The 23,690-nt window shown below is 32.5% G+C and overlaps 1 protein-coding gene across 5 annotated transcripts in view; it reads right to left on the bottom strand.

Moving 5' to 3' along the window:
* ec (echinus) overlaps positions 1-23,690 on the bottom strand; it is a 53,382-nt gene that overhangs the window by 5,159 nt on the left and 24,533 nt on the right. For 2 of the 5 annotated variants that reach the window (XM_068774876.1, XM_068774880.1), the window contains exons 2-3: positions 20,462-20,554; positions 129-431 (exon numbers count right to left, since the gene is read on the bottom strand). In XM_068774876.1, the coding sequence (XP_068630977.1) occupies positions 129-431; positions 20,462-20,554 (396 nt within the window). Of the gene's footprint in view, positions 1-128; positions 432-4,821; positions 5,624-10,181; positions 10,433-20,461; positions 20,555-23,690 lie in introns of those variants that run through there. The other 3 variants (XM_068774878.1, XM_068774879.1, XM_068774877.1) reach the window with 3 other exon arrangements.

The following is a 23,690-nucleotide window of genomic DNA, read 5'->3' as shown; positions in this document are numbered from 1 at the left end:
GCCCTCTGAATTGCCTCAGCTCGGCTCCCATACATGTTCTATTTGTGTCTCAATTCCTGAACTAGGAATATTTTATTAATTTTATGGAATTAGTAAAAACCGTGTAAAAACAGTAGTATTGAACATACCTGCGTAAAGGGTAAAGGTTCAGAAGTTGCCTGGCAAGCGCCACAGACCGATTGTTCAACCAGCATCATAGCGAACTTGCGATGCGGTACGCAATGAGGAGCTCTACAGGCGTCGTCTTCCCTCTTGTCGCCACTGCCGGCTGCAACGTGCGCGTGTACTCGAAGCAAAAGGTGCTCGAAACATTCGCTCGCGTCGGCCATGCAGCCGAGTTGGAAGCGAGCGCCTCCTCCGACCAACGCGCGCCGCAGGCTGTCGGCTGCTGGGGCGCGCTCTGCCGACCATTGCAGTTGAGCGAATAGCTCCTGTGAACAAAAACAAATTTTTGTTATTATTCTTGCAATGTTAAGACACAAACCAACCAGAATGTTTCTATCACCGCGCTAGGTCATATCTACCCAGGTCATATCGGTCTCCTCACGATCTTTTCTGCCATCAATTTTGTGATGACTCAATTGAGTGTTTGCGACGAAATCATTGTAACATTTCAACTGTAGTACTTTCACTGCTGGACACAGAACATAATACAGACATATAGTTGTGATATGATGCAATAAATCATATAATTCTGTGCGCAAATCAATGAACCTGCAACTAACGATATTAATAAAAATAAAAATAATTAAAGAACTACAAAGATCATTTCTGTTTTTTTTTCTTCTTTTTGTTTATAAGTAGCCTAGATAATATAATTTGAATGGTAGCACAATGTTAACGAATAGACACTGTAACTCGTACTAAAGAGCGAAAAAACGCAGATTTTAGTCAGTACTCTATTTTTTTTATTTAGTCAACGATTAGTTATTAATAATTGCATATTAATTTACTGAATATGTATTAATTAAAAATAGAATACACGATAGAATGTTTGTTAAATATATTCTATTAAATTTTTAAGGTTATCCGTGCAACAAATGCTTCTTAAGCTGTTTTATTTATAAGTCCAATTTACTGTGCATACTATAACCGCAGATCCTTTGATAATTGATCTAAACAAAGGTTTTCAATAGTACAAAGGCCACTCTCATAAGAAATTAATGATAACTATTACCTACCATTATAAAATATTCCTTATTGCTATTGTTTTAAAACTAAACATCGTTTGATGCTATTTTGGGGTCGGAAGAAAAAACCAGTATGACACGATGTTATAGGTCACTCGCAAGTCATGACTCCGGCTGAGATCATGCTACGTATTTTGTGAAAACGAGTCTCAGACGACGTATTTCATTTCGTAACATTTGACTAAGGCCGTAACTTTAAGTAATTGTTTTTTTTTTTAAATTAACCATTAAGTAACTGATATTTTTACTTATCAGATTTTCTATGTAGCAAATGGGACTTAAAAATTTTTCTACATAATGTTTTCCGATATAAAAAAAAAGATTTTCTTAAATTTAATGTCAAATAATATAGTTTGTTCAGCCCAACAAGTAAATAATTTCTAATTTATCTAATTAAATCTTTATATTTATTTTTATTAATATAAGCTTTATATGTTAAAATCCTTGTTGGAATTTTACTAATTGTACACAATTGCACATAGTTTTAGTTATAAATAATAACATAACAACTTTACATATTTAAAAAAAATTAATAATACTTTTTCGTATTAAACTTACTATAGATATTGTTACTATAGTTCGTAAATAAAAGATTAAATATTATGTTTATAGCAATGTTATAACAATTGTAATACAAATCGAACAAAAAGACAATCCCTAAAAAGCAAAACTTGAGAATGTTTCGGTTTATTCGGATATTATTTACAGTATATTTCGTTAAGACACAAGATAGTTTTTTATGATTAAATCTTATCATAGTTGTCAAAAGTTCAAAAAAAGCGTGTTATTCAAATATTACCATATTATTACTTGAGCGTTTTATTTATGAGATAGAAAACCTATTTTTATTAATAATCGTTGTTTATTATTAGGAATTTCATCACAATTATTATTTGATAGAATCATTAAAAAAAAAATAAAGTAATCGCTCTGAAAAGCGTTTTATTTTTTCTACGTCCACTCTTCTTTACAGTACGCCTGTTTATTAACAATAAAAAAATGCTCGGTTGATTATATAGTCTATAAAAGAAGGATCACCCTGCTCACTGCTGCTAGTACGTAGAGACGTAACAGTGACATTTTGTAATATCCTTAAACGAGATTACGACGAAGTTGATGTAATTCGAGTGGCGTATTTATCCGGTGCCTAACGGACGCAGCTTGCGCCGTGCCTTCCGTTATACCACAAGATAAATTATTTTACTGCTTCTAATGCTTTCGCCGAGACGGAATCAACAGCTTTTATTTTATTAAAACTAATTAAATGTAACTGATTTTAACATAGAATAATTATTTATATTCATCTTAGGCGTCGATCATTTGTGTTTCAAACCATTTATATGTTACATACATAGTAATTCAAAATGTTACCTTATTTTAGATTGTTTTATATTTAAGTTGAAGCTTTTAACTATTTTCATTTAGAAAGGAATTCTCTCAAAAAAGAACACCAATCATCTTTTTCTGTTCGACTGCGACAAACCAAACTAAACATCAGACAATACAAAGTCGGCGGAGACAGATAGTAAACAATAATTAATCTTAATATTAATTTACTATTTCTAAAACCATTGATTTTTAAGGTGTATCATACATTAATTGACAGTAAATGAACCATAAATTCATTCATTAAAATCTTTTACCCTTATCCCAATTACGCTGTTCATACATGCAAATTCGAATGAACAACAAAAATGATATTTCACGAGAGTTTGTATTCCCTTCTCAGTTTTATTGCACTGTTTCCATAATATCCTTATTGCTTTTTCCGAGAAGTTAATGAACTTGGAGACGCGACGGTATTGTTTGATCGATGCGCGCCCGCGTACAATACGATATGAGTCTATATCAAAATGACGTTTCCTGTTCATTGTAGGAATAAATTTTTTAATGACAATATATATCTTAGTTAAAGAATAAACTCCAAGAATATATTTGGTATCGATTACTTTGGCTACTTGCTGGTTTGTCTTCATCATTTGAGCCTTGGGATTTACACTTCTGGACATAGGATTTGAAATAGAATTGGTTGTAAGCTATTCGTACCCAGCATCTCACGACAATCTTAACAAAGTCATCTGACCAATTTGTACGTGGATGTCTTACGCTGTGCTTACAAGTCCGAGGTCACCAATCCACAATCCTTAGACCCCAGCAGCCACTTGTTCTGAGTGCCATGCGGCCTGCTGACTGTCACTTCAACATGCTCATCCGCTAAGCTAAGTCGGTTACTTCCATTCGTCTATGGATCTCTTCATTCTCGATTCGATCTCGTAGAGACAATAATGGTTAATATTAATTAAACTAAATCATTATAATATATAGTAACATCACCGATAATGTAATATTTTATAAGTCTATCCAATTAATTCTAAAAATGCCTAGACATGATGCAATGGAAGTTCAAATAAAAGTTATTGTTCGTTTAAATTACAGCTAATTCGTAAGTAAATAATGAGAGTCAAAGGAATAAAATACGCGGATGTAATAAGTGGCACATAATGTTATATCTAAGTTAAACGCAGACGAGTGGTCTGTGAACGCGGTTAACCTCACGGCGCCAATTGTTGCGTGCGAATGGTGCTTTGTACTATCTTAGTGCACCATAAGCCGTGACCCTGCTACTTGAGATTTCTGATAGCCTGGTACTTGGAGGCGCCATTCAAATGATAAAATTGTTAAAATCACAACAAATACACGTGTACGAATTTTTCATTCGAAATTAAAATATAAATACGTAAATTTAAATTAAACACACCGAAATATCACAAGAGGACAAAAAAAGTACAAAGTCTACAGGCAAAACACAAGTTTGATAAAAAAAATAATATATAAGAAGCATGTTTTATTTATTAGTATTTATTTTCATTATACGATCTAAATTATATAGCATGAAAGAATATGACAATCATCTCACATATAATCATAGCAATACGAGTCAAAAGATAATATTATAAATAATAATAATGCCTAAATACGGTTTAACGTAACAATTTATGTTACATAAAGTTATTAGTTAGCCAAGGTGGTGATCCAACTCCGTTTATTCGATAAAGATTAAGGAGGTCCAAAAAATTCTGTATTAAAGGATTTGCTAAGAATTAAATGAGTCTGCAGTTGGCCTTAAAAACTATTGCGCTTAACAAGTGCTAGTTACACACACGGGCAGTCCTGTTAAATATTCTTATGGCAATTTGCTTTGAAGCCTATAAATATACAATGGCCTTTAAGGGTCAGCAGCCACCATTGAATAACAAGTTATTTCCACGCACGGAGAATAACTGTTGGAATAACCTGGTAGTAAAAACGTAGTGTTCTTTGACATAAAGATCAGTTATAGTCAACATTCTACATTAAACAAACATAATAAATAAAATATGACTGAATAAAAATCAAAACTAAATTAAGTATATAGAGAGATTCTTTTCGTAAAGAGACAATTCTTGAAGAAGTTCTTGATAGTTTTTTGAACAAATATTTTTAAATGGGTTTTTATGTATATAAGAACTTGGTACGAATGTTTTGTTCACGCGTTATTTTTATTTTAGTAAAAGTTTTGTTATAACAAGCAGAACTAATATATATTAATGAAAAGACATAAAGCAGAAAACACTACTAGAATGATACTTACTCTGAATAAAGATATAGTTGTGGGATTCAACAATTGTTCCGGTGGATCCCGACGTGCGGCAGAAGGCGGCCGTGATCTCGGCAGAGTATTGTGTCTAACTCCGGCCAGAGACCCCACCAGCATCATATCCTTGGGAGGCAATAGTTCACGGTCCCTCAGACCTTCAATCTTTTGTTTCTGAATGGCGGTCCCACTCTTGCCGCCATCACTTGGCTCCTTTTTCTTATACCGAAACTTAATCATCGCACTGACTAGTCCACATAGTTCGATAGGATCACGCGATCGGCGAAGCGAATTAAACGAATTAGCTTCGGCTTCTCATTCGAAATTCAATCTCCATACAGGTCGTGATCGAAGACAATGGCTACGCGCTAAATATACATATCTATCAGTCGTTGTGTCCGCGGACAACTTATAAGGCAATAAGTACCCGAACCACGTACAACCGGGAAACTTTTCATTTGAATTCCACTCGTCCCACCGCGTTGAACAATGTCCGTTTAATATTATTTATAACGTATGCTTTTAAAAAAAGCTGGATGAGAACCTTCGAGACTTCGAACCTACGGCGGGAAAACGGCAGTTGCGATTAATTCGTATAGCTACCAGGGAGCGACAGGTGGTTGCTAATGTAAAGGCAATTAATAAACAACTGTCATGTTACGTCACGAATAGATTAGACAAAAATATAATCACCGTATGCGAGTTCTAATGACGATTCAATAATGATTAGAAAATAAATAACTTAAAAAGCTTCACTAGTTTACGAACGTCACCGAAGAGGCTTTCGAGCAGACTAACGTGAGACCGATGCGGGGGCGGCAAACGCGAGCGCCTTTACCTTCCAGGTAGGTATAGTTTTTTGTAATCTATTGTTAACGTAACTCACGTGGATACGACGCGTTCCCTTTCTAACTTACATGCCTATTAATTCTTTCATCTCTCTCTTTTAGAGCGTTGCGACGCTTTGTTTATATTTCTATGGCGATAAGTAGAACTCGCCAAGATGAACTACGAAATGTATAAACGAGTATTTCGTACGGTACAAGTGCACGTGCGTACAATGTGTTACGCAGATGGCACATCTTTTTAAAAGAATTTTTGTTGATCAGAAAGATTTGAGAAAAATTGCAAATGTTCGCTAAAGTCTTTTTTGCATGCCAGATAATATAAATTCAATAAATTATAAATTTTTATTGCTAAACTAAACATATGGAAATAAAAATATGACTAATACCTCTATAATTACTATTTAACTTCTTTGTGCCGCTTCAATCCTATGATTCACGTCCGTGGAATTTAAAGGGATGAATAAACAAATCTATCACCATTCTCACACTTTACACTTGTTGACATGAACGAAGAACAAAACCTCCTGCTCCCTCGTAATCGACGCACATTTATTATAATAAAATATACTTTCTCGCCACGTGAGTCAGTTGCCGAAGTATGTCGATGTTGAAAAATATGTGGTCAACTTCCACGTGTCCATCGAGTGAATTTACTTTGAAATACGTCATCGCCTCGGACGTAAAATTAACAAGAGAAGAATCCTGGTCTGTATTAGTGAATACTGCTTAGGTCCTTCACTTTCTTTATTATATGCTATAGTTTATTAAGAAATGGAGATTTAGATTGAAATCAGTTTTATACATTAGTTACCTCTATTTAAGACTTTAATTCCTATTTTAATCTCTCACTGAGTAGTTTTAAATAACACAATGTTTTATATAACAATTCTGTTCGACGTTTTGAATTGCTTAAATTTTTTTAATGTGAACAGTTATAGGTGTAAAATGATAACAACGGTGACTGCATAGTTCGTTTACAAACAGTTAATGTATGAAACACTCTAACAGACTATAGTTTTAGAAATAAAATTTTACGTAATCATAATATAGTAACTAGGATTACTTTACATGTAACGATTAATAATTATTTACTATCTATCGCTGTAGACTTTGCACCGGCAGAAGTTATTAGCCTATCGAATTTTAATAAAAAAATAATGAAAAATATTTCAGAGTGATCACTTTACATGAAGTGATTGGAAAGCCTTAAAGCTTTTTGAGTATACATTAAACCTTATCACCCTGGATATTGAATGGTGGATTATGAAAATATTGGAGACTTGACTAAAAAACATAGTTACTATGAACCAATTTATACGTGGAAAGCTAATTATTTCTTTCCCACTGCATAATAAGTGGTTGCTCGACTTTAAGAGATAACCGTACCGGAAACGTCAAATAATTTCAATGTGTTACTTTTTAAAGAAGGAGGCGTTCGCTTATATCGACACAAAAAGGTTTTGTTTTATACAAGTTGAAAACAAAGGTTCTCTTTGGGAACACCCAGTATTCTTTAGGTAAAAGTTATTAAAGTAATCTCTAATAATTTATAACATTTATTATTATCTTTTTGGTTGTGTTTAGTTTCACATCTTTTTGTTTTTAAAAAACTCTGGTTCTAAAGACGTGAGTTTTACTGATGCCTAAGATTAATTTGTTAGAGGGCGAGGGCTGCTTTGTCTAAAACTTCTTTTAAAGTAGCGAAGTTAGAGAGCTGCCTTACATACTACTATTTCACTGGATTGGGCCTCTTTCTGTGCTTTCTCGGCTTGTTATAAGACTTCTGACGTTTAATATTCGCAAAACATTGCTACAATATTCTGTAAGCGTAGATATTTTAATAAAACGTTTCAATATATATGAATATAGGATTAATATTCTTTTATATCCGTGACGTTTACAGTTTTACTATATCTATTCATGTTAGTATTCACATATTATATCATGAGAAGATTGATAGAAGAGCTCTACTTAAAAGAATATGATTGAACGCTTTAAAATGGCATCCTTCAACTTATAGCCACGTGTTATGTTCGTACAAACGAGGGTTTTTTTGTGATCACTTTTACAATATTCTTAATACAGTGTTTAACGCAATTTATTCCAATACTCAATTATCACAGAAAAATCGTTCTATCACCACATGTTAATATGGTTTCTTAAAAAATTTTGGTTTTATGAAGTTCTTAAATTTATTACGAGATAATTTAGAGACATTACACGGGAGCGTATTGTAATACTGTATATGAAAATAGGATACTATTTGTATTCTTAGAGAAAGTTACACCAATTCTTTATTTTTTGATGCTAAGTAAAAATTTAATTAATGACAATCGTTTGCCACTTCAACGTTATAAAACATTTTAGAAACATTATTCAAACATTACACTTTATTACTGATCGAGCAACCGGCAACCGTGAGACGATTCTCACATGCGTACCTCCGATCTAATTACACAGTGCGTTCATACTGTGAGAAACTACTAATCAATAACAATGTTTAGAAATGCAAACTGTATCATTAGGTAACGCTTTCAAAAACCACTTGAACTAATAATTCTGTCAAACCTTTTAAAACTGATAAAGAAATACACGGAAATAACCCGCAAGTAACCACCGAGTGATTGAAATGTTTCTTTAACAGTCACAAGCAAACTAGTTTAACTAAATTCCAATGTAAATTATATTTTTTTTAAATTACCACTACTAATCAGGAACTATGTTTATTAGCTTTTAAATAGTCTTTGTTTTTTTTTGTGTGTGTATTCGTGGGCGAAGATAGTTTTAAAGGATTTCACAGAACACAAACAAGGTTACGCTCAAGTTGCCGCAACAACATGAGTAATACCACGATTCTGTAACGCCTTTTGAATAAAGCCTTTTTCAGAGAACTAGTGACGACACCACGAGGGGCAAATGGAGACAAATTTCTATAAAGAAAATTGACGCATTACCAACGTCACTTATAATTATGTTTAATTTACCAATAGATACCGTATTAGATAGATATTGAATATCTGTAAGATTTTATTCATTACGATGTTGCCCAGCCACTATGCAGGCTGCTAATTTCGATTTCAATTGCACAATACTCCCCGGCAATAAAAATGCGGTGATACCTGTGACCGGATAATTAACTAATTACAATATTTGAAAATACTATAATCACAATTTATAATTATCATCTGTTATTTTTCATTATTGAAGATTTACAAAAATAAATTTCCGAATCTCGTACTAAAAAGTGTTTTAATACATTTTAGAGAATATTTATACTGAGACATTGGTATTGTACAAAAGCATGTAAAGCTTTAGGCCTTGCCTAAAAATTAGCACCTCCGGGACAGTTATTGTCAAGATGGAGGTGTAAATAATTTGTAATGTCACATTGCACCAATAAGCAGTACACCATGCACTGCATTCACAAGAATTTTTGTTACGATATAGTCAACAGTTCTATGTAAGCGATACGATTGTTGTAAAATGAAACATACAATACAGATATTCATTTGTTTGTTTATGGCATTTATTATTATTAGAAAATGCGTAAAGAGCTCAATTAGAAAGAAACTAGTATAAGATTAAGTTTGCCTATAAAGCATCGTTCAATTTAAAGATACAATGTTATAACCAAACATTGAACCTTTTGATTATTATTAGTTGTTACTTATTTTTTTTTATTTTATGTGAAATAGTCATATTATAACTACGTAGATGAATGGAGAGCTGATATTATCATCGGTGTGATGAACTTCGAAGCGTTTACATCGATTTGTTCTACGGACCATAATCGCTCCCGCAACCGATTTGTTACACTCGTAACCACTTATTCAATTACGTCGCAGCGATAGGCCATTGTGTAAGAAACCACATAAGCTAGCTGGTTTATATTTTTTTATATTTCTTTCTCATTGAAATACCTATTAGTGACTAGATCCTACAAGAAAAACCTATACATTTATTATTTATTACGTGAAAGGCAGATTTATACGTCTATACTTCCTAGATTACGTTAGCTGTCTACCTAACCAGTCTATCAGATATGTACGCAGCTATTATTGTATAAAGTTCCTTAAAAATTAATCGTAATAACGGAATAAGTCATACAAATAATCAAGCAAGGACAACAACATCATAGTTGACGAGATTTACTTGCGTGGGCCGTGTAGCAGATTCTTCGTCGTGTATAGCAAAATATAAATGTCACGAAGATACAACAGGTAGTCAGTTAAAAGAATCGATAATACGTTATTATGCTCACATTAGTATGACAAAGTTATGTGAATAAAAATAGTTTTTATGTATTCGTTTTTATATAACGGTTTTGAAAAACATTTATCGTTATTATTTAAGTGCGATTTGGAATTCAATGTAGTCGTTCGATGGTCTCATTTGCCAATAATAATAAGTTGTCGCGGACACACTTAATATATGCAATAATAAATTTATTGCATATAGGTTGGACAACTTCAACGTCCTGTCGAGCACAAGGCTATAATATATGATCACCGTATTCAAATGAAGTCACTTCTAGCACACAGATACCACTCACTCGGTTTGAACACTGTTTAGCGTTAATGAACTCTGACACTTGAACATGTAAACAACGTACACTCGGGCGCGAAACACAAGTCGATGCGATTTTAAACCGTACACACAACACTACTTTGCCAATAAAATAGTCGATAATGGTTGTATTTTATAACATCCATCGAATTATAGACAGGGGACGTCTATTCGCGGCGGTAGAGAGGCGGCGTGTAGTAAGCACTCAGTGACAGGCTGCGCAGGCTCATGCGCGCAACAGAGATAACCAGCGGAGGTTTCGGCGCCGCGCACGCATAGCCGTTGGTGTGAGCGGGACGCAAGAGAGGCTTTAGCGGGAGTCCGGTTACGTCTCGTACTTGATATGGCAAAGATGGAGTCTTTGTACCTATTTACAGAGAAGCTTTATAAGTCGGTACTTTTTCCTTGCCATTATAAATTGTCTAAAGATTTAACAAGACTTTAAATCTCCTACATTGTACGGTCTTGAATTTCAATGTACATTTCATATTTTTTTTAATTGTTAATTTTTTGGTTTTATAACGGAGCACAGTAGACAGCTTTTTGTTATTCTGTAACAAACATTTGCAGTAGAGTCTACGCATGATAATTCAATGCCCTTGAAACCTCGATTCGCGAGAAATGGCAAATTATCAAATTCAAAAGTGGCGGCCGCCTGCCCGAATGCAATACGAATCTCGAAAGCAAGGGGTCAAACCATATGATACCGGTTTCAGTAAACCGACGCCGTGCTGGTGAGCGCGGGCCCGTAACCTCTTCACGTTACCGTGATAACACAGATAGCTTACACTCCATGCAATATGATTCGCTTATCATAAGATTGTCACAGGGAAATATGTTCAGTAAAGATGTTTTAGTCAGTACTATAACGTTTTAATAGAATATTTCATACACTGTTATCACATCAATTACAATATTTAATTCTAATATATTTCTTTTAGGACTTGAGTAGTAAAAATATTCATAATGTAGGTAAATATATACAAATATCGAGTCCACGACAGTAAGTGCTTGTAACTTTCAGAATTCTATTTTTTATTCTTCTACTATAGAAACGCTCGTTCAGATGAGATTACAGTCTTAACCATTATATTGACATAGATGCAATCCGCGTCACTTAAATGTCAAGAGTTTACCTGTGGCTCTAACAGTCTTGGGCAAAGATGTTTATATTACACAACGTAGTTCGTGCCATGTTAGAAGAGATTAGTAGAATTGGACATCTTTTCTTGCTCTGTAATGTTTCTGTGATGGCAACGTGAATTGAAATAAGATCATCTCTTATTATTTTAGTTTAGAGGAATGGTTATTGTACTTAATACAATTGCAGTATTCTAAAAGTATATACAAAAACATACGCAAATGTAAACATTTCTCTTGATACATATGGTAGACAGAAAGAAACAAAAATCTGTTGAAATTTAAAAAGTTCTTTCTTTGATATAAGTCAAAATCCGTTAAATTTTTTAAAATTAATAATAGAAGTGAAGAAATTAAAGCTATAAATACTCAAGAAGATTGCCATTTCATTATTCGTTAGTCGGGTGACTTAACATTAAATTAATCCTCTGTTGGGCTCGAAATTCTCCTAAAATAAATATATTTATTTTGACACTTTAGCCACAAATGTTAATTCTCAATATCAGTTTTTAATGGACAAATTTTAACCCGAAGAAAGTATAGAATCGTATATGCCGACATTCACACGACAGTAAAAGACGGTGTTTTCTGACCAACGTTGGTCGATTGCTTCTTAAGTACCGTTCTCATCAATGTCGCCTAGATATTTTGCATTATGATACTGTGATTGATATTAAATATTAATGTAGTCCTGTTTGTCAAGTTTTTACTACCAATACGTGTAATTTATTATCGCAAGGAAAGGGCAAGAAACTTTCCGAGGCAAAAAGGTACATCGTACACGTTGATAAAATAATTACTTTCTTAAAAGTTTGTTTATTAATATTAAGTTAGTTTTAGTAAACGTATTTTATAAATAAATTTATTTTATAAATCATTTTATATTTTAAAAAACGGTGCGCCCAATTTCGCTCCATTCCGCATGCATGTGTGTCACCGTGACACTTCAACCGTCCATTCGTTCAATTTACCCACGACCAGTTTCAACCAAATTGGTTATACTAAATATTTGTGATTAGTAAACTATTACATAGAATTCTTTAACCTACATAAATTTAGTTTCTTAATCGATAAATAATTTATTTATTTTGATATATTATACATTAAAAATATGAACACAACATTGAGTATGTTTTAGCATGTGCATGGGTCGCTATAATATTGGATATTTTTGAAGTATCAAAACATAGTTGTATCATTTAGTGTAATTCTTTACACCTAACCAAATAGTATGCAATATAAATTTCCAAATACAAGTTAATTATCCGAGTCGCAACAGAGTACGCTACGAATAGATTGCCTACAATACTTGCCTAAAATTTGGGTTTAAATAGCATTTAAAGCAATTAACTTTTATACAAAGTCAGAACTATACTTTTGTACTAGCTGCGCTTTTATTGCACCTATTCTAACTGTAACAGTAATCAAATAGAATCAACATACAGCTATAAGTGCTAAAGTCATGCAGCCGTTTCCGATCGTTTCGTAATCGCAATCGAGTCCAATTGTAATTATAGCAGATAACACTTAGCCGAGGTAAGAGCTGCAGCGATTTCGCATACTAAAGGTAAACTGTTGTTTCTGGCCGGTCAGTGGTTGAAGGCTGCAGTGCACAACGTTGCTTTATTGTTTCCCAGGCTCGTTCAATCATCGTTGATTTTTTCATAGTTACTTAACATTTCAATCCTCAGTGTTATGTCTTAGTCAGACGTTAACGGTTTAATACGCGTCATTTCTTGACGTGAATTCAAATTTTTCATTTACATTCTTTGTGGAAATTTTGTTTTCGCACAGTCTAATTAATTAACACAAAACATAAATGAATTGGTTAAAAAGTCGAAATTGTTAGAAAATTATTTAGATGATTTTAAATAATGCACTTGATCTTTTAAAGGTCACATAGATAAAGATAACAGATCGTGTACAACAAAGAATATTAAATAAATAAATAAATAGATCAGATCGATAAGGAAATACGCTGTCATCTGTTATTTTACTCCTATTTCTTCTTATTATACGATACAACATGAGAAATGTGTTTTTTTTGCAAAGGAATTCTATTAGCAATCTTTGCAATGATTTGCCTATCTTTATTGTAAAATTTATAATATGTAAATGTTGTATATTCTTTCAAAACTTAGTAAAACTTAAATGGAATATCACTATATGTGAATTACCACAAGTAGGAGGATGACCAACCCCACTGCTAGATATAGATCGCCTCAAAGATTCGCATTTGCTTGAAGTTAGGTATGTTATTACGTTACAGAAAACATGCGTGCGATAACCATATTTGATTGTGTTCAGAAGCAACGGCGATGGTGCACGAAATTGAGAAAATATTATTATTGTCGTCGACTTCACCCACGTTCCGCCTACACGTTGAACTTCGCCAGAAACGTTTAACTACCAATAAATCAAGATAAAATTGATGTAACGTTTTACATATAAAAATATCTTGTTCTCTAGTCCAGGAGAGAATAAGTTGTTACAACTTCAAGAGGGTGGCGAATAGGTGGTTGCCGTTATGTTTTCTTTGTGACCGGTGTTTGAACTTTAAAGATTTTTGTTTTAATTAGAACCTGATTGCGAACGTGCTAATTTTTCATAACTTTTTTCATTAACAACTCCAAAACACTTATGAAGCTAAGCAGGTACAAAAGATTAGAAACTGCCTTTTTGTTATAAAGTTGTCGAACGTAAATAACACTAAAACTGTTTTAATAAATGAGATTTATAATAATTGTTTACCACTGTAGTCGTCTCTTTCGCAACACCGTTCACCTTATACACACTTTCAATGACATCAACATAAGACCAATATTAAGCCATTACTATTTTTAAAATATCAGTACACTTATAGGCACGTATTTCGCTTTTTTATGTTATGTTAAGGGAGTCAGAAAACAGGATTCTGGACGATTTCAACTGGTTTTAAATGTCTGCGGAAAGACCTAAATCCAGAAGTGGACGTCTTTTGGCTAAAATGATGACAGCGATGATGCTTTATGTATGATTTAACACAATTTTTTCTTAGATATGTAATGATTTTTGTAATAAAATGAATAAGTAACTTGTTGTTGATAATTGTTACAGTGGGTGAAACAGCGAGGACCTAACGTCTAATCCAGCGTGGGAGTCAAGTGGACTATTTTATAACCTCCACTTCCTTTACTTTTAAATTAGCGAGTAGAAGGATTACCAATTAGGTTCAGTTTAAATAAAATCTCATAATAACAGACCAGGCTTCCCACGTTCGGTTTTCAACATTAAGAATATAGAAAAATATCATTACATAATAATCAATTTATCAATGCCATAATTTAATAAATACTGCGATTATAATTTAAATTAAAGTATTCTATTAAATAATCTGTGTCATTAATTGTATAACAACTACATTATTGTTCTTAATTAGAGGTAGTGTATGAAATTATAACTAATGTTCAATATTGTGTGTCATATTCTTAATTATTTTATCGGTAAACAACTATTAACATTTTCCTTGTACTGTCTAATTCGTTGTCAATAAATACTGTACTTCGTTCTAATCTCGTGCGTGACCATGCGATAAGTAAACGGTATGCGACTTGGCGCCAAGACCAGGGCGTGTTGAGACTGACGGAGCGAAGAATTAAGCACTAAGTGTAAATAATTTACTGAAAACGGTAGTCCTGAATCGCACGTTTTGTATTCAAACCTTGTACAGAGATCTTTGAACGGTTTTAAAATAGGCTCGACACTATAGAAACAGTATGTAGATATGAACAGTCAATATGATGTAAAAATCTACTTTAAAAATAACAATCGGTGATTTACTGAATAAAAAATTAAATTAAAATTTAATATTGTATTTAGCAGCAAACAAAAAAACTCAAGATTTTTTATTAGTTATAATAACATTAAACAATTTACCTTTATTTCCTTATTGAACATATATATGTGTAAAGTAATCACTACACAGTTCATCAATTCATTTATCTTAACCACGTAACCTTTATAAAACATACATGATGTTCAATATTTGAACGAGAAATCGAAGGGGGTTTTAATTATCTTAGGTAACCGGTGAGACTTTTGAACATGAATAGTGAACATTGCTTTCAATTTCCTGATATCAAAAATGTTATTACAAATGCGTACAAGCAATGCAACCGTTTATGAAGAAAGTTTTAAGAGAAGTAAATTCGTGTCAATTAAAAACAAAAAAATATAATAAACGCGGAGTTTGTTGTTAGAGGATACCCTTCGGCCTTAAATCCAACTTTTGTACTAATTTCATTGTTTTTTTAACCGAAAAAGCTATAAGAAAAAAATAACAATAAAAAATGATGAAGTACTCAGTGTAAACGAGAAGCCAAACCGGTTTTGCAGCTGCGCGTACACTGCATCCACAACGTACAACGGCCTGCATGTACGAGTATAGATAGATAACAGATACCTTCATTTGTATACAAACAATTTAGTGCTAGCAAATATGATTGATTACATATTTAACAGCAATCAAATTAAATACTCACACCTCATCTAATTTATATAATGTACTTGTTGTGTTATACATTAATTGTGTAAATATATATGACAAAAAGTGGATAATTGTTATACAACAGATTTGTATAAAAATTACTTTTCCATTTTAATAATAGTTAAAAATAGATCACATGTAAAGGAACATTCTCACTGCCAGTGACCTCCTATTACTTATGTTATTTCCTAATATTCAATAATTTGAGATAGATCACTAAGTTTAGAAGCTATTTCTGACTAACAGATTTCATTGATGCATATTGAAATAAATGTATAAAATATATAAATCTTCCCAACCGGCTCTGTAACGCGGCTAGACTTCATGCCATATACCTTATAAGGTGTGATTCTAGAGTAAAAATGTGCCCGACTGAAACTGCACGTAAATGTTACTAAATATATCATCGGCATACCAAAACGTGTTTCGTTGGACGAGTTATATATCTGTGGAATAATTAGGTCAGCATGTACGAAGTTCTTGAGAATGTCTCTTACTAATAATACGCTTTTAATATATATACTAATTAACATAACATTCCATTTGTTCGTACAGGCATATACACTCTTTTTAACAACACACTCATTTTTTTGTTTTATTAATGCTCGATTGTGGGTTATTCGCTTGGTTTGGTTCCTTCGGGTCTTGGAGGCGGACTCGGATAGGTACATGGCGTGGTTTTAAAGGACCTTATAAAATACGGTAAATCTTTTATTGACTTCATATCGTATATATAGAATATATATGTAATCGTACGTATGTACGTATGTACGTACCGCCAAGTGTGCTTTGCAACATATAAAGTTACTAAAAATTATTAATGCATGTAGAAACTAAAAAAAAACAGGAATAAACTTATATTCAATCTTAAATGGACATACTTCATAAAACTAGGTTGTAAGTCTATGACAATAGCCATTGGTTTTACACAAATTAGTAGGCTGTTGTAATAGACGAAGATTAGAACTGCGGGGCAATGTTGTAATCATTTCGGTAATTGGTTGGCCCAGATTGTATCAGACTAGAAGCACGTAGCGCCACGACACACTTCTAGGAGGAACGTGCCTAAACCAGGGACAGACACTGTTGGTACATTTAATTATCTGCGTAATAGTTCATAAGGAAGGTTATATAATCACGACCAAATTGTTATGTGTTGGGGAATGATTCATACGTTATAATATTATACGATAATTATCATAACACTGCAAATGGTTACCTCGTGAATGTATAATGAAGCTACTTCAAAAAAATATTCAAAACCCAAATTTTACTTTTATTTTTACGTTCACTTCCGAAAGTAGTAAAACTCTTTTTGCCTATATATCATAAAAAAATAACTATATATATATATAATCTAATATAAATGCACTGGATTTTTCATTTAATATTGTTTCATTTAATCGAAATAGCGGGGTACTTAAAATTACATATAATTTGTATATATACATAAGTTTATTAGTTATTATTTATTTATAACAGATGCAGAAAATAATTCTCATTTACTATGGTAGAAATAATATAGACCACAAAGTTTTTAAATGTTTATAAATACAACATACTGATTTTGAATATGTGGTACATACCTTAACTCTTTATGTTTATTGTAAGAATATCTATAAATCTACCTAATTAAATGTAATAATCTGACAATATAATTTTGCACATTGAGATATGCTATACATTAATATCTACCTAAAAAATTACTGTTAAGCCGCAAAGATGTATTATTTTTAAACAAGTCCGTAAACGTTCCAAAATGGACGATAACAATGACGCTGATCGTTGGAAGCATTAATTCTAAGTGAACGTTCGTAATTAGACGAAAACTAATGTTTTGTATACCGTTACGAGAGAGTTGCGAGTAGAGCAGTAAAAGTTATAATTAGCGGATGCTATCAGTGCACTGTGAGAGTACTCGCTTTGTCTGATCGTTCACTTTGACGATTCAATTATCTCACCCAAACCAAATACATACTCCCATGTAATCTTATCTTTTCTTAGATTAAATAAATTGGACCACATTTAATTTGAAATGTTTTTTGAGCCTACAAATAATGTGAGTGACAAGAACGAAAGAGCTAATCTAAATTGGTTGGAAAATCAAATCAATGAAATACATAAAACTTTTCCAAAAATTCCAAGACTAACTGTAACTGAAAATTTGTAAAACCTTTTTATAATCACTGAGGCCAATAATATAACACATCTTTACTGTTACAAATATTTTGTGAAATCTTTTCAGGATATAATTTAGAAAATGCTTATACTTAACTAAACAGAAACATGGTATATTAACAATAGTTATACTTCCATATGTAACGTTATTCGATAGCAAACATAACGAAAGCTTGATTAATATTTTATTTGAAGTATTAGGAGCGTTAAATGTGTCTTAAATGTTCTATAGTATCCTATGTCATGTATTTCGTAAAAGGTCAAAAAATAAAACGTCCGATCAGACGCACCTCCACGATTTCACAAAGCAAATTAGATTATCGACGGCTACGTTTAACACCTAACTGTAAAATGGTATTAACTCGAAGTTAGAGTTTATTGTCTTTATTCATCCTTACTAAAGATCAGTTTTATTCATCAAACTTTAAGTTGTATATTAAAATTAAGAACTGCTGGGTAATACAAAAAAAAATATAACCAAGGAACTATTAATGAAAAAATATTTGATTACTTTTTTTCATAAATTGACAGTCTTGTTTAGTCGAGGTCAAAGTTCTACGAACCCGCTCACGGTCTCTGTCGGACGGATTAAGCGCTAAGTTTAAACTAGACTCAAACAGAAATAGAGTTCGCGCGTGATCGTAATGCCGTTGAACGGGCCAGGAACCCTAGATCGTGCTTCTACCACAGCATATATTTTAATATACATAGTTTATTAATCCTTTCCATGTCAACCAACTAATGAGGTTCATAAAAATTATATCAAAAAGTTCGCACCAAAAATACAGTAAAAGTCGACATGAGTTCTACAAGGATTTACTAACAAGGAGTGTATATAAAACAAAACTTAATTTTTTACAGGGCTTGCTGCAAAAAATTATGCAAAAAACAACCTCCAAACAATGCAAGTTTAAAACGATGTCATTCATGTTCGTTTTGTAAAGAAACTTATGAACAACATCAGCAAAGGAACAAAGGACCAACAGGAAAGTCTGTAATGGTGTTGAGCGAGCCATGGTAGGTAGGAGATATCTAAATCATACTGGATGCAGCGTCTTATTTTATAAAACCAGTTAAACCAGTGAGAAATATGCAAAATCATTACGAATCCAGGCTAAAATAATAAATTATACATTTTGTGCTCGTGAGTTTTTATGAGTTTTACTTCACCATATAGAGGGTATTAGTTATGAAAGTTTTAATAAAAGTGGTGAATGTATAGCACATTTGTCAAGAAATGGGCCTGATACCATCAATTTTCAATAATTCCTGTGTACATTTAGTTTTTATATCCACGACTAAGCGAGGAAAAATGTAATGTATTTGTCTATCTGGCCTTTTTTCTTACACTACGATACGTTGTTTTTGTCTCTTTAAATTATAACAAATAAATAACACGTACCAAAATATTACTATTGTTATTTAACGCTCCTGGATAATAAAACCGGCACCGGTATTTTTGCTATGGCAAAGACGTGCCTAAACTTTGGTTTTACGAATTTACTTTTGAATAAGGCAAACAAACGCGATTTATTGTTACAGAAATTGTCACGTCTGATGACTGGTCAACAACCAATCAAAAAATATGTATAACTTTTTGTGTATTTTTCTTATAGTTTTGATAGTATCATATAAACCGTTAGAATATTTTGTCTAAAAACAAATTCTTCAAGCCGTGAAAAAAAATGTATCACCTTTTTTGATTCTGGCAGATAGATTATATAGACTAACTCTTATATATAGACTAATTATGTGTATATATTTTTAACATCAACTTACCGTCCAGTTTTTCTACCATATTCTTCAATGTTGCAATTGTTCAACCGTTATGAATTAGAGAAATTATATATTTACATTTCCACCTTTACATCTTTATAATTGCGAACGACCATAAAAATTCAATAATCAACTTATTGAATCCTTTACTTAATATTAGCACTTGGATAAGCTGTACTGTAGTACATAGCTAAGGGTCACCATTATTGGTCGTAGTAATTTCAGACCCTAGACGTCCATTGCAAGGAATAAGCCTCCTCCAAAGATATCTATGGAGGGATATACTATGATCGCAGCGCTCGGGAGGCGCGTTGGTGTTAGTAGTGTGGTAAAATGGCAGGTAGACGACGCTACTACCCATCCTATGGAAACTTGTTTATAAGCAGTTGCAATTCTATATAATTAATGCACAAAGTGTAAATTATATGCAAGACTGTATCCCGAAAATCGAAACTTTTTTTAGCACCCTTACCTATATTATATATTACCTGCATTAATTTTAAGGTAATTGTTAAAAATATAAAGTCGATTAATTAAGCCTTAATTAAGTCTCCTTACTTTCTTTGTCTTTCTTTTATATAACCTTGCTGCGATTTGCACTTACCTTTAAGGCGCAAAAAATACAGGATGGGCCGAGACATGCGTGGCCGGTAAGCTCGCGGAAGCTACGCCGGAATATGTCCAGATGCCACAGCACCTGAGAATGGAAAATATTGATAGAGTACAGAGTTTTTGTAGAAAATTAATCGTAATGTTATAATTAAGAAGCCATTGATAATTGTCAACCGCATTATGATTTTAAGAATCACTATTAACAACATATAAGTTTTAAAATTACATCTCCAAAAATTGTTTATAAAAATAATATTTTATAAGGCAACAAAACTTTAATAAATAATTTAACGGATGGCCTTTGCGAATAGGCACTGTATCAAACTCCAGCTGTCCTAGAGTCCAAGCGTTGCTTCGGATAGAAAAAGCATCAAAACTATTAAAAGAACGTTAATTGTTTTTCGTGAGTTACGGCGACGAACAAGCAGGTGCCTATCTTTATTTCATATTACCTACTTAAACAATGTATACATCTCCTTATCTAGACATCTGTTATTTCACTTTTAATATCATCAACACTCGAGGTAATGAATTAATTTTTTTTTTCCTAACAAACGATTGTTACTAATAATCGAAAAGAATATTGCCTATATGGTCTGTATACATAGGCAAATATATGTAATTTGTGAGTTTTTGAGGTCTGAATACTCTATAATTTTTAATCGTTTATTATATATGTATTTAAAGAACAAAATATAATATAAAAATATATAGTAAAGCACATCTACGTTCATTGAGAGTTTATAGTCTCGTCCGCTCTGTAATTTTATTAGCTATGGTAAACTTTAAACCGGAACATAGTCAAGCTTAAGCATTTTATTATGGTGGGGAATAGTCCCAACGTTTAGATTGGTTTATTATTACAGGAAAACAAAAAATGTTTTATAATAACTATCAGAAAAAGTTCATAATGTCATCGATGTTTAATTTCAAAATACAACTTAATGGCAAGCTTTATTTATCAAAACCGCTGTGAAAAAAAAATTAATTATATTCTTTATAAAGATCAGTAAATTGTCTTTTTGCAAACTTCTAAAAAAAAACATTTTTCTAATCTATGCGTTGATCTTGGTATATAAAACTATTCCAAAATAACAGATGTAGTACAAGAGAAACTGTATATTGCCTGCGATATCAATAATTTAAAATTTAAAAATAAATTCATTATAGAGAATAAATAATAGCATCAACGCTATAACGAAGCTTGAGGATTATCGCGAGGGATGCACGCGCCTTGACATCCGCGTCAGGTGCAAACGCCAGGTGAGCCCGCAAAAACTTCAAGCCGACGAAAACGGTCTCGTATTGTACCTAGTGTCCTTTAGTATGTGACACGCGTATATAAATTATAAATAGCGGTGTCTCGTAACCATATGCCTTACTGTGATCATTATATTACCTTTTAACACTATAGCTCTTTTGTTGGCTAGATATTTTTTTTAAAATCGCGTATACATAAATACAGGTAGCCCTCCTATAACACAGTAGTTAGGTTCGTAGAAAATACCGTGTTATGAGAAGCCGTGTTGTATAAGACCCAGAGCTATTCCAAAAAGGGAGATTACTTTCTAAAGACATAAAAACATTTTTATTAAATCGACATAAAAAAAATACTTTTTACTCACACACTGTTCAGTATGTTTAAATTAACGTTTGTTTCGGTGGAACGATATCGTCTTCACTTTCAGAACTTTTTCTCTATATAAAGTTTTCGTATGTCTTTCCCTCATAAAATGATTTGTAATCGAACTTTGCTTGCTTGTTCTTACCGTGTCATTGTGATTTTCGTAGTATGGAAATAAAGGGTTTTGCAACCCCGTTTTGAATTTTCAACTCTTTTCCGTGGAAGGGTCTGTATTAAAAAAATGACTTATTTTCCGCTAAGCATAAGCATTCTTGTAATTTTTTTAATGTTAAATTCTTAGCTGATCTTCATCAGTGCTGATGACCTAAATTGGCGGCAATAATTGTTATGATTTGTATGCCATTTCTATCAAATCCGTTTCATTAACTTTTTCTTTTCGCCTCCGATTGATTTAATCCAAAATAAAAAATAATTTGCCCCTAATTTCATTATCCCATGTTTCACACGTCTTTTCTGTTTCAATTGAAGAGGGCTATATTTTCTTACAACTCGCATTTAAAGTTGATGTTTTTATTTTTTTTCAGTGACAAAGACGACATTTCGGTAACGTTGTATCTTTCGTGCAACAAGCATCGCCGCGGCTGTAAAAATACATTCAGTGTTGTATGTACAAAGGATTTGCAGTTTTTTCGAATCGATGTCGTATCGTAAGAGGGTTCCTACAATTTACGAACTTGTACATACCTACAATGAACGAATAGCGAAATTGTGTAAGATACCGTGTTGTATGAGGGCTACCTGTACACCAAGTGATTGAATATAAGTATAAAAGATTTAAAAGGGTAGATGTATAGCTTATTTTTCAAAAAGAAGCATTTCTAACGATTCTTGGTAAAGTGATCACTGAAGTATGTTGTAATAATTTATTTTTTTATTTGAATGCGACAGACCAATAACTTATCAAGAGTACATACTCTATTGCAACAAATAGTAAACATAAATTAGATTTGATATGTAATAAAACGCTGTTTCTCACAATACTACCATTACGTTATTCATTATTTCTCAAACCATAGAGTCTTAAATAGCGTATAACATACATTTATTGATAACATACATTGGATCCTTTAAACACCAATATCAAATCAAACTAATCATCCGTCCGCGGCAATTAAGTTACCGAGGTAAGCGGAGGACAGCTAGTTATTCATGTAGTAATTAGACGTCTAGTCCATCGACGAATTGTTTTGTCTAAATTTCGGAATGAGTAATTTTATGACAACCGCAGTTAACATATAATTTCTGTAAAAAGTCTTATTGTGTTCAGTGTTGAGCCACATCGTGTCCTATAAATTACAACTTGTTGTTGTACAAACCTACGAAAAAATACAACTTGTTACCTTTAGACAAACTTTTACTTATGGTAAAAAAGTAGCTGTACCAACAATACCAAAACGCCACGATTTTATTTATCTAGAGGAGTTGTTGCGTAAGAAAATTGCCAACGGTAACATCGTGTAAAAAATTGAAACTAGTCACTTCGTACTTACTAAACCAAACCACGTGTTTAAATAATTGATTTCAATGATGACAAGGGATTTAATTATATCTAAAAGTGATGTAGAAGAATATTCAA

This window comes from Battus philenor, unplaced genomic scaffold (assembly GCF_028537555.1).
Source record: "Battus philenor isolate CCGP_79_NKW_IND1 unplaced genomic scaffold, ilBatPhil1.0.hap1 SCAF_8, whole genome shotgun sequence".
Lineage (NCBI taxonomy): Eukaryota > Metazoa > Arthropoda > Insecta > Lepidoptera > Papilionidae > Battus > Battus philenor.
The sequence above is the reverse complement of the archived record's forward strand: the minus strand, read 5'-3'. Positions and strand labels throughout refer to the sequence as shown.